The sequence below is a fragment of the Saimiri boliviensis genome, chromosome 14 (genome assembly GCF_048565385.1).
Source record: "Saimiri boliviensis isolate mSaiBol1 chromosome 14, mSaiBol1.pri, whole genome shotgun sequence".
Lineage (NCBI taxonomy): Eukaryota > Metazoa > Chordata > Mammalia > Primates > Cebidae > Saimiri > Saimiri boliviensis.
This window is the reverse complement of record NC_133462.1, coordinates 42,025,509-42,037,521: the sequence shown is the minus strand read 5'-3', so window position 1 is coordinate 42,037,521 and position 12,013 is coordinate 42,025,509. Positions and strand designations below refer to the sequence as shown.

The 12,013-nt window shown below is 47.5% G+C and overlaps 1 protein-coding gene across 2 annotated transcripts in view; it reads left to right on the top strand.

Moving 5' to 3' along the window:
• The window catches only part of CHAF1A (chromatin assembly factor 1 subunit A), a 44,425-nt gene that overhangs the window by 2,399 nt on the left and 30,013 nt on the right, over positions 1-12,013 (top strand). The window contains exons 2-3 of one of the 2 annotated variants that reach the window (XM_003938818.3): positions 1,490-1,540; positions 4,551-5,413. In XM_003938818.3, the coding sequence (XP_003938867.1) occupies positions 1,490-1,540; positions 4,551-5,413 (914 nt within the window). The remainder of the gene's footprint in view (positions 1-1,489; positions 1,541-4,550; positions 5,414-12,013) is intronic. The other variant, XM_074384772.1, reaches the window with a different exon arrangement.

Sequence of the window (12,013 nt, the reverse complement as noted above, 5' to 3'; positions counted from 1 at the left end):
GTGAGCTTCTGAACTTATTCTAACTACATGAGGTATTTATCCAAAGACTTGATTCTATTTATGGTCACGTCTACATCTCCTTTGATATTATTAGATGCTTTTCTTTCGATTCTTTTTTTTTTTTGTAGGAAAACTTTCTGTCTTACCTGTCAACAGGACTTCAGCTCCTGCTTGGCAAGCTCAAAGTGCTTTACATTGTGTTACCTTCATGAATTCTCTTTAAAAAGAAAAGGGGCCGGGCGCGGTGGCTCAAGCCTGTAATCCCAGCACTTTGGGAGGCCGAGGCGGGTGGATCACGAGGTCGAGAGATCGAGACCATCCTGGTCAACAAGGTGAAACCCCGTCTCTACTAAAAATACAAAAAGTTAGCTGGGCATGGTGGTGCGTGCCTGTAATCCCAGCTACTTAGGAGGCTGAGGCAGGAGAATTGCCTGAGCCCAGGAGGCGGAGGTTGCGGTGAGCCGAGATCGCGCCATTGCACTCCAGCCTGGGTAACGAGAGCGAAACTCCGTCTCAAAAAAAAAAAAAAAAGAAAAGGAACCCTTTTCTCATTTTACAGATTTGGTGGTGGTGTAGGGGCTAGGGTTGGGGAAGATGTTTGGGGATCATGTGAATGAAATAGGTAATCCTGTGTTTTCTCTCATCCCTGCTTCTAGTCATTCCAGTTTAATTGCATGAAACAGTTCCTGTTACTCTCTTAGTTGGCTTTCAGGTTGATTCCAGAGCCTAAGCCAGGTACCGTAGGTGCACCATGAAACAAGTCTTTCTGCTCTCAAAGACTTGGCATTAGGCCGGGCGTGGTGGCTCATGCCTGTAATCCCAGCACTTTGGGAGGCCGAGGCGGGTGGATCACGAGGTCAAGAGATCGAGACCAGCCTGGTCAACATGGTGAAACCCCGTCTCTACTAAAAATACAAAAATTAGCTGGACATGGTGGCGCACGCCTGTAATCCCAGCTGCTAGGGAGGCTGAGGCAGGAGAATTGCTTGAACCCAGGAGGCGGAGGTTGCGGTGAGCCGAGATCGTGCCATTGCATTCCAGCCTGGGTAACAAGAGCGAAACCCCGTCTCAAAAAAAAAAAAAAAAGACTTGGCATTTTGTTTAGGGAGACACATAATAAACAGGAAGGTTTCAGAGTAAATGCCACAGTGAAAATAAAAGAAGACATGACAGTGTCTAGGGCAGCATTTCTCAACCTATTAGCGTTTTGTCCCATATAATTCTCTGTTGTGGTGTGCTGTGCTGTGCATTTCATTGTGGGACATTTAGCAGAATCCCTGGCCTCTACTCACTGGATGTAAGTAGCACCCCTCCCAACCCTCCACTCATTGTGATAACCAAAAACATCTCTAGACTGTGCCACATGTCCCCCGAGGTCAGAGGGCTCAGAATTGCCTCCACCTTGTACATAATTAGCTCTACATATGTATTTGCTAACTTTATTATTTGCAACATTTAACAGCTTACCCTTTGACACTTTTATTTGCAGCCATGGATTGCAAAGATAGACCAGCTTTTCCAGTTAAGAAGTTAATACAAGGTAATTATCTGGAAATGGGCTAAAAAGCTGTTCCTAGTTGATAGTCTTTATTTTCTCTTATTGGAGATCTCGGTGGGAGCTTGGAGCTAGAAGGGACAGAAACAGTCCCTCTTCAGACTAGGAAGCTGGGAAATTGTTCTTCAAACAGTAATGTGTGGTTGGGTTCCCACAAGTAAATCTTGAGGCCTCCACTTGTGCACAGTTGGCATTTGGTAACTTGCACCTGGGTGGCTCTCCTATCTATTGCAGGGAGCTTAGCAGCATCCCTGGCCTCTTCCCACTAGATGCCAGGAAGTGGATCCTCCAGGTCAGAACAACGAAAAATATCTCCATATACTGCGGATGTCCCTAGAACTGTCCCCGCAGAGAACCACTGTTGTCCTGGAAGATAAATGTCCCCAAATCCTTCTGGGTAAAATGGGGAGTGTATTTACCCGTAGGCCAGATGAGTGGTTGGATTGTGTCATTTTTTTGTTGTTTTGTTTTGAGATGGTACACGGAGTCTAACTCTGTCACCCAGGCTGGAGTGCAGTGGCGTGGTCTCAGCTGACTGCAACCTCTGCCTCACGGTTCAAGCATTTTTCTGCCTCAGCCTCTCAAGTAGCTGGGATTACAGGTGCCCATCACCACGCTGGCTAATTTTTTGGTGTGTATTTTTAGTAGAGACGGACTTTTACCATCTTGGCCAGGCTGGTCTTGAACTCCTGACCTTGTAATCACCCGCCTCTGCCTCCCAAAGTGTTGGGATTACAGGCGTGAGCCACTGTGCCTGGCCCGGATTGTATTTTTAAAAACTACAGTTTTGGGTTTTTCAAACTTGAGCTGGGTGCAGTGGTACATACCTGTAAAACCAGCTATTTGGGAGGTTGGGATAGGATTGCTTTAGCCCATGAGTTCAAGGCTTCAGTGAACTATAATCACAGGACTGCACTCCAGCCTGGGTGATGGAGGAAAACTCTGTCTCATTTAAAAAAAAAAAAAAAAAGTGGCAGGGGGAAGCCAGGCATGGTGGCTCATACCTGTAATCCTAGCCGTTGGGGAGCCTAAGGTGGGCAGATTGAGCTCAGGAGTTCGACACCAGCCTAGCTAACATGATGAAACCCGAGCTCTACTAAAATACAAAATAGCTGGGCATGTTGGCCACACTTGTAGTCCCAGCTACTCTGGAGGTTGAAGCACGAGAATTGCTTGAACCCAGGAGGCAGAGGTTGCATTGAGCCAAGGTTGCACCACTGTACTACAGCCTGGGCAACAGAGTGAGATGCTGTCTCCAAGAAAACCCAAAATAACAGGTTTCTATTTGGTCAATTACATTATGAAATAGTGAATGGAAGAGGCATTGGTGTTGAAGTAAGTGAATGTAGGTTCCTTGCGAAGTTCACTCATCTGATTTCCTCGTTTCCCAAAGTGTTTCCTCTTCTCTCTCCTAACCAGCCCTAAGTCTGGCAGGCCCTGGGAGAATAGTTGGGTGGATGACAAAAGCCTAACAGAGCCTTGGCTGCTGAGGCCAGAAAAAAGACAAAACCCTCTCCACAAATGTGTCTGTGTATTTTCTACTTTAGAACCAGATGCAGTTTTCATCGAGATTTTCACCCATTATAAATAAATTTGGAGGCCGGGCGCGGTGGCTCAAGCCTGTAATCCCAGCACTTTGGGAGGCCGAGGCGGGTGGATCATGAGGTCAAGAGATCGAGACCATCCTGGTCAACATGCTGAAACCCCGTCTCTACTAAAGGTGCAAAAAATTAGCTGGGCATGGTGGCGCGTGCCTGTAATCCCAGCTACTCAGGAGGCTGAGGCAGGAGAATTGCCTGAACCCAGGAGGCGGAGGATGCGATGAGCCGAGATCGCGCCATTGCACTCCAGCCTGGGTAACGAGCGAAACTACGTCTCAAAAAAAAAAAATAAATAAAAATAAATAAATAAATAAATAAATAAATTTGGAATATGAACTGGATCTCAAATCAAAAAATGTCTCTTGAAATTCTGGCAGTGGCTCTGCTAAAAGGCTTGTCAGGATTTTGGTTTTTTAAAATTAGGATGTTGAGGCCAGGCATGGTGGCTCATGCCTGTAATCCCAGCACTTTAGGAGGCAGAGGCAGGCAGATCACCTGAGGTCAGGAGTTCAAGACTAGCCTGTAGAAACCTCGTTTCTACCAAAAATACAAAAGTTACCCAGGCATGGTAGTGTGTGCCTGTAATCCCAGCTACTCAGGAGGCTGAGGCCAGGAGAATCACTTGAACCCAGGAGGTGGAGGTTGCAGTGAGCTGAGATCGTGCCATTGTACTCTAGCCTGGGCGGTAAGAGCAAAACTGTCTCCAAAAAACAAAAAAAAGTAAAATTAGGTTGTTAGAAAAGTATAGAATGAAAACATAGTCCCTCTTGCCCTACTTTTTTTTTATTCTAGACGGAGTCTTGCCCAAGTGTCGCGATACTGGCTCACTGCAACCTCTGCCTGTTGTGTTGGAGCAATTCTCCTGCCTCAGCCCCCCATGTAGCTGGGGTTACAGGTGTGCACCACCACACCTGGCAAATTTTTGCATTTTTAATGGAGACGGGGTTTCAATATGTTGGCCAGGCTGGTCTTGAACTTCTCAACTGAGATGATCCATTCATCTCGGCCTCCCAGAGTGCTGGGATTACAGATGTGAGCCACCATGCCCAGCCTGATTTTTATTTTTACAGCTTATCTCATTCTTTGTTTATCCTGCTTTTTTTTTTTTTTTTTTTTTTTTTTTTTTTTTTGAGACAGTCTCTTTTGCCCAGGCTTCAGTGTAGTTGTACCATCATTGCTCACTGCAGCCTCTACCATACTAGGCTCAAGCAATTCTCCTGCCTTAGCCTCCCAAAGTGCTGGAATTATAGGTGTGAATTACTGTGCCTGGCTCCACATAGCCCCTTTTCAAACTTTGAAATTATCCCCACCATGTCCCAACAAGTAATTTTGAAGCTCATGAGTGGTTATAACTCTCAACATTCTCTAAAGATGGCTTTCTGGCTTTGTTTCAGCCCGTCTGCCGTTTAAGCCGCTGAATCTTGTCCCAAAGGAGAAAGCCGATGACGTGTCCGACGATCGGGGTACTTCTGTGCAAAGTAAAAGCCCCGATTTTGAGACCGAGACCTCTTTGGACACCTTGGAAAACGACTGTCATGTGGGTTCTGACATAGACTTGAGACCAAAACTTGTCAACGGGAAGGGTCCCTTAGATAACTTTTTAAGAAATAGAATCGAAACTAGTATTGGCCAGAGCACAGTCATCATTGATTTGACAGAGGACTCGAATGAGCTGCCTGACAGTCTTATGGAGCACAATAAACTAAATTCTGAAGCCTCTCCCTCCAGGGAGGCAGTAAATGGCAATAGAGAAGAAGCTGGGGATCAGCAGGGGTTGCCGAAGGCCATTCAGAATGACAAGTTGGCATTTCCTGGAGAGACCCTTTCAGACATTCCTTGCAAAACAGAGGAGGAGGGTATTGGCTCTGGAGGCATGGGGAGGAGAGTTGACTCCCAGGAATGTTCGCCACAGAGCTGCCCGGAGCTGATGAGTGGCCCGAGAATGTGCTCCAGAAAGGAGCAGGACAATTGGAGTGAAGCTGGGGGCATCCTGTTCAGAGGGAAAGTGCCCGTGGTGGTCCTGCAGGACATCTTGGCTGTGAGACCCCCCCAAACTAAGTCCCCTCTGGCAATACCCCAAGGCAAGAGCATGACCCCTGAGAGTGAGGTGCTGGAATCTTGCCTCGAAGAAGACTCTGTACTCAGCCATTCTTCCCTGAGCTCTCCCTCTTCCACCAGCTCGCCTGAGGGGCCTTCTGCTCCCTCAAAGCAGCATGGCAGCACGAGTCCCTTCCCCACCTCCACACCTGTCCGCAGAGTGAGTATCTCCCACGGAGTCCCTGCACATCCGTGTTCACAGATCTCAGAGTGCTGTCAGTCCCCACTGGATCACCCCGATGATTTGTGGCAGAGTGAGCGGGGCCCTGGGCTAGGTCTTGTGACCACTTGACGTGAAGTTCTTGCCAGCATCAAAACTCAGGAGTGTTCTGTTGTACGTTCGTTGTGATACACCTGGGACTTGATTCATCAACAGTACCTGCTGTCTTGTGTGGATAACACCCTGCTGTTTAGCCTCCGTTGTTCACACAACGGAGCTTTGCTTTTCAGGGAATTAGGATCTGAGCCCTCACTTCAGGCTCCAGGTCCAGCTTCCTCTGTGCCCCTCCTGTCCAAACACAGAACTGTAGAGACCTCAGGGGTACGGAGGCACTGAGCACTGAAGTGGCAGTGAGATGGCGGGAAACATGACCTGGGGAATTGTGTACGGTCAGCCCCTGTCAGCACAGCCACCCATCTTAAAAACAGCCTCACCTGGGGCCGGGCATGGTGGCTAACACCTGTCATCCCAGCACTTCCAGGAGGCTGAGGTGGGAAGATCGCTTGAAGATCACTTCAGAACCAGCCTGGTTAACATAGACACCGTCTCTACAAAATAATTTTTATTTTTTTGAGACAGAGTCTCTATAACCCAGGCTGGAGTGCAGTGGAATGATCTCAGCTCACTGCAGCCTCCACCTCCAAGGTTCAAGTGATTTTCCTGCCTCAGCCTCCTTAATAACTGGGATTACAGGTGCATGCCACCACACCTGGCTAATTTTTGTATTGTTAGACACGGTTTCAGCATCTTGGCCAGGCTGGTCTTGAATTCCTGTCCTGAAGTCATTTGCTTGTCTTGGCCTCCCAAAGTGCTGGAATTACAGGCATGAGCCACTGTGCCCAGCCCGGCAAAAACTTTTTTTTTTTTTTTGAGACGGAGTTTTTTGCTCTTGTTACCCAGGCTGGAGTGCAATGGCGAGATCTCGGCTCACCGCAACCTCCGCCTCCTGGGTTCAGGCAATTCTCCTGCCTCAGCCTCCTGAGTAGCTGGGATTACAGGCACGCGCCACCATGCCCAGCTAATTTTTTTTTGTATTTTAGTAGAGACGGGGTTTCACCATGTTGACCAGGATGGTCTCGATCTCTTGACTTCGTGATCCACCCGCCTCGGCCTCCCAAAGTGCTGGGATTACAGGCTTGAGCCACCGCACCCGGCCTTTTAACTTTTTTTTTTTTAAGACAGGATTTCACCGTGTTGGTCAGGCTGGTCTTGAACTCCCAACCTCAGGTGATCAGCCCGCTTTGGCCTCCAAAGTGCTTGGATTACAGGCGTGAGCCACCATGCCCGACCACAAAAACTTATTTTTTATTTTTTAATTATTTGGGCGTGGTGGCACATGTCTGTAGTCCCAGCTACCTGGGACAGCTGAGGCAGGAGGATCACTTGAGGTCAGGAGTTAGAGGTTACATGAGCTGTGATCATACCACTGCACTCCAGCCTGGGTGACAGAGTGATACCCTGTCTGGAACCATTTTTAAGGAACCGGTAAGGGTGACTTTTGCATGGTCTGTCTCTGTAATTGTTTTTTTGTTTTTTGTTTTTTTTTTTGAGACGGAGTTTCGCTCTTGTTACCCAGGCTGGAGTGCAATGGCACAATCTCGGCTCACCGCAACCTCCGCCTCCTGGGTTCAGGCAATTCTTCTGCCTCAGCCTCCTGAGTAGCTGGGATTACAGGCACGTGCCACCATGCCCAGCTAATTTTTTGTATTTTTTTTTTTTAGTAGAGACGGGGTTTCACCATGTTGACCAGATGGTCTCGATCTCTTGACCTCGTGATCCACCCGCCTCGGCCTCCCAAAGTGCTGGGATTACAGGCGTGAGCCACCGCACCCGGCTGTAATTGGTTTTTGATTAGCATGATGGTGTCCTTAGGGTCTTATGGACCAAACTGATAAAATCAGTCATGAGTCCCATGGTATGTTTAGCAATGTCTTTTTTTGTTTGTTTAAAATTTTTACTTTTGGGGCCAGGCGCGGTGGCTCACGTTTGTAATCCTGGCACTTTGGGAGGCCGAGGTGGGTGGATCACGAGGTCAAGAGATCGAGACCATCCTGGTCAACATGGTGAAACCCCGTCTCTACTAAAAATACAAAAACTTAGCTGGGCATGGTGGCGCGTGCCTGTAATCCCAGCTACTCAGGAGGCTGAGGCAGGAGAATTGCCTGAACCCAGGAGGCGGAGGTTGCAGGGAGCCGAGATCGCACCATTGCACTCCAGCCTGGGTAACAAGAGCGAAACTCGTCTCAAAACAAACAAACAAACAAACAAACAAAAAATATATATATATATATGTGAGTTTAATACTGCCATTTAATATTAGCTGGCTATTTTGCCCATTAGTTGATGTAAATTCTTCATTATATTGATACTCTTTTCAGAATGTTGTCCTGTGATGTGTTGGCAGCCATTTAGCAAGAGCAGGATACGAGCACATGTTTCTATTAATTGTGGTCCATCGTCCACAGCTCAGTCTGCAAAGTGGGAAGCCACCTTGTTGGGCACTGTGGTGAAACAGTCCTGCCCGCTTTCTAACACAACTGAGCACATGAACCACAGTGTGCGATATTTAGGAAACCCTGCATTTAGAATGCTAGATGTTGTTCTGAACACAGGTGGAGGTTTTGGAATGCACTAGAAGGCAGTATTAGCCCAACTTTTCAAATAATTGACAAGTGGTCAAGGCCTTAGGCTGGCCCAGAGCCTATGGCAGAAAGTGGCCACAACCACCCCAGGAGGGCCTGTTCAGTGAAGCTATGTGAAGTGAAGCGATGATCAGGAGGCCTCCCCCTGCTCTCCTCTGATGGCAGGGCTCCCTGAGATCCCAGCTGGGAGAGGCTCCACCTCCAACCCCTACTTCCTCTCCGTGCCTTTGAGGAGTCCTGCATGTCTGGGTTGGTCTGCTTCGTAGACCAGGCACCTGCCTTGGTGCCTAACTCAACACCTTTCCGTGCCATGAGGTCTGCACCCCCTCCATCCCCGACGTCCACAACCCCTGTTACTCTGGGGAATACATTGTTTTCACACTTTCCCTCCCCACCAGCCCCTCTTTGCAGATTGCCGGGAGAGCTGGTGGGAAGCTTGCAGATTGTTTCTCGTCGCCATGTGATCTGTGTGGTTGTCTCTGGGGTCTGTTCTTCCTTGAGTTGGTGCAGTGAAATCTGCATTGAGAGCTCCTGGGCATTTATTGCCACTGTACTTTGTGAGCTGGCTTGCCTTCTGTATTTTTTCTTTTTTAAAATAAAAGAAAATGGGAGTTTGTTCCGATACAGATCCAGCTGTCCCTTCACAGGGAGCTTCAGAGCGGGTTTTTATTTGTTTCGGTTTTTGTTGTCATTTTAGTACTGTAGGATCTGGAGAGTCTTTGGAAAAACAGTGATTTAGAAAGACCCCTCTTTAGATACTACCAGATTCCTTTGAATAGCTAAAGTGTTCCTTTTTAGTATTACAGTTTTCTACCATGTGGGAAAGAACCTTTTCTGAAGTTTGTTTGCAATCAGACTTGTAATTTAGCCTCTTATGTTAGCGATGGAGATGATTAGTCTGCAAATGATCATGTTGGTGCACTTGCGTTTGTTACTGGAATCTTTGGCTTGCCTCTGTGCCCAGATTGCTGGAACTTCTTTCCAGATACTTGAAATTACGTTTGTAATAAATTGTCCACGTTTAAAAGAAATAATGGTCCAGGTGCACTGTCTCATGCCTGTAATCCCAGTGCTTTGGGAAGCCAAGGTGGGAGGATTGCTTGAGCCTAGTGATTAAAGACCAGCCTGACCAATGAGTTGAAACCCCGTCTTTTAAAAAATACAAAAATTAGCTGGGCATGGTGGTGCACACCTGTAATTTCAGCTCCTCAGAAGGCTGAGGTGGGAGGATCACTTGAGCCAAGGAGGCAGATGTTGCAGTGAGTCGTGATTGTACCCCTGCACTGCAGCCTGGGCAACAGCCAGACACTCTGTCTCAAAAAAAAAGAAAAAAAGGAAAGAAAGAATGGAAAGCTTGTACCCCTTTATTCTCCCAGGAGATTGCAGTGATCATCATCATCATCATCATCATCATCATCGTCATCATCATCTTGTATTTTTCTGTGTCCTGCTATCCAGACAGATCCCTAGGAAATAACCAGTATGGTTTTGTTTCTTTCTGTCCGACATACACTGTAAATATCTGGCTTTGTTACTCAAGGGTGTCTTTGATGTTTTTTATACTGGGATGGGAAGATCGAGCCCTTTTTAACTGCTCTGTGATATCCCATGGTGTGGGTATGCTGCAGGGTACAGATCTGTCTTAGTAGATACTTCTGTTTCTATGCTTGGCTTTCACTAAATGATTGCTGCTTGCAGCTTCCTTCTACAAGTGGCTTTGGGCTGTTAGGAGAATGAGCTTTTGCTAGCTCGAGGCAATGTATGCGTTCTTATTTTCCCAGCTTGTACTCATATGCTTGGAGGTTTTATCGTTTACCCCCTGCCTTTGCTCCCCTGCTGTTAGGTTTTAGCCACTTATCTGCTCTGGACTTAGAAATTGGATACCCTTTAGTATAAAATCAGAGTCCATAGGCTCTGAGAGGATTATCGGGGAAAAGGTGTAGGAATTTTCATGCCCACACACTGTGGGCTCTGTCTCAACTCCTTGGGATTGTCGCTTTCTGTGTTTCAGCTTCCATCTGGGATCCTGGATCGCGTTTTTGGCAGTTGAGGGTGCTGTTTGGCTGGACTCCAGCTGGGTAGAGTATGGTAGCCTTGCATAGAATTTTAAGAGTGAGATCTAGAAACACTTGCGTCAAATTTTAAGAAGATAAAGTTCTGTCAGACCTCAAGGTTCATCTGAGGTTTTGGTAAAGCAAAAGAGGTACCAGTTTTAAATTAAGCAGTAATTTCTCTGTTGTGTTGTTGGGTATTACTGAGCAGGCTCCTGCCAGTCACATCAAGTCTATTATTCCTGGACTCACAGCAGAGGAGGGGGGCATTATAAGAGGCAGGAGATTCTGCAGCTGAGCTTCAAGTGCAGGCAGGACCACAGAAATGAGTTCCTCACTGCCCCAAGACCACATACCACATGCACTCTCATGGAGCTGTGGCGGCTCCCACATTCTACAGCTAAATCCCTCAGAGTGGGGGTGAGGCACACAGCCTTGGCAGCCAGAGTGAATGCTGGAGAGACACATGCTTTTTCTGCAGCATTTGGTGAGGCTGCCTCTGGCTGGCATTTCTGTTGCCACATTCTCAGTAAAGACTAAGCACCCTGGCCCCATCTCACTGGTGAAGGAACTTCCGCCAAGATAGGCAGCCTTCTCACAACAAATGGCTCAGCCATTCCCTAAAGAAAGGTCTAGTCAAGAAAGGTCTAGTCCAGAAAGGACTCAGTGGGACTCCAGTGGAAAGGCTGTCTTTTAGAGTTCACTCATCTAAAGCTACTATTCTGTGAGAGATCCTAGTCAGGGGTTCAGCTTTCCCAGATAAAGAAATCACTGTTAAATAATTTTGTTGACCTGTCAGACCATTGCCAGGAAAATGGGCTTTTGGTTTTTCTTTTTTTTTTTTTTCTGTTTGAGATGGAGTCTTGCTCTTGCTCTGTTGCCCAGGCACCCAGACTGGAGTGCAGTGGCTCAATCTTGGCTCACTGCAACCTCTACCTCCTGGGTTCAAGTGATTCTCCTGCCTGAGCCTCCCAAGCAGCTGGGATTACAGGCACATGCCACCACACCCAGCTAATTTTTTGTATTTTTAGTAAAGATGGGGCTCCACCCTGTTAGCAAGGATGATCTCGATATCCTGACCTTGCGATCCACCCACCTCTGCCTCCCAAAGTGTTGGGATTACAGGCGTGAGCCACCACATCTGGCTGGGCCTTTACTTTCTCAATTCAACTTCAGCCTTACACTTTAAATCTGCAGTGAACCGGGAGAACTATTTCTTCCCAGCCTTAAGCCTCTTTTCCCATTGTTCTTCACTCTAATAGTTTGGTATTCCTGCCATGGTGGGAGATGGCTTAGGCCAAAGTCCAGACTCCCTGTCTGTCTTCCGCCCCAGGACCATTTAGGTGGACGGTGAGGCACACCGTGGGTCCTGTTGGTAATTCCTAGTAGCCCAAGCTCAGTGTGAAGGTAGATGATAGAGAATATTGTGCCCTAGAATATAGAGGTCTTAGACAACCCCAGCAAGTTTCCCTTTTGTCTTAAGCTTTCACTCCATGTTCTAAAAAGCAGATTTGGCCGGGCGCGGTGGCTCATGCCTGTAATCCTAGCACTTAGGGAGGCCGAGGCAGGTGGATCACCTGAGGTCAGGAGTTCGAGACCAGCCTGGCCAACATGGTGAAACTCCATCTCTACTAAAAATCTAAAACGTAGCCAGGCATGTAGCACATGCCTGTAATCCCAGCTACTCTGGAGGCTATGGAAGGAGAAGCGCTTGAACCCGGGAGGTGGAGGTTGCAGTGAGCCGAGACTGCTACTGCACTCAAGCCTGTGCAACGGGAACGAGACTCCATCTCAAAAACAAGAATTAAAAATAAAAAAATATAAAAAGCAGAGTGGGGTTAGACAGA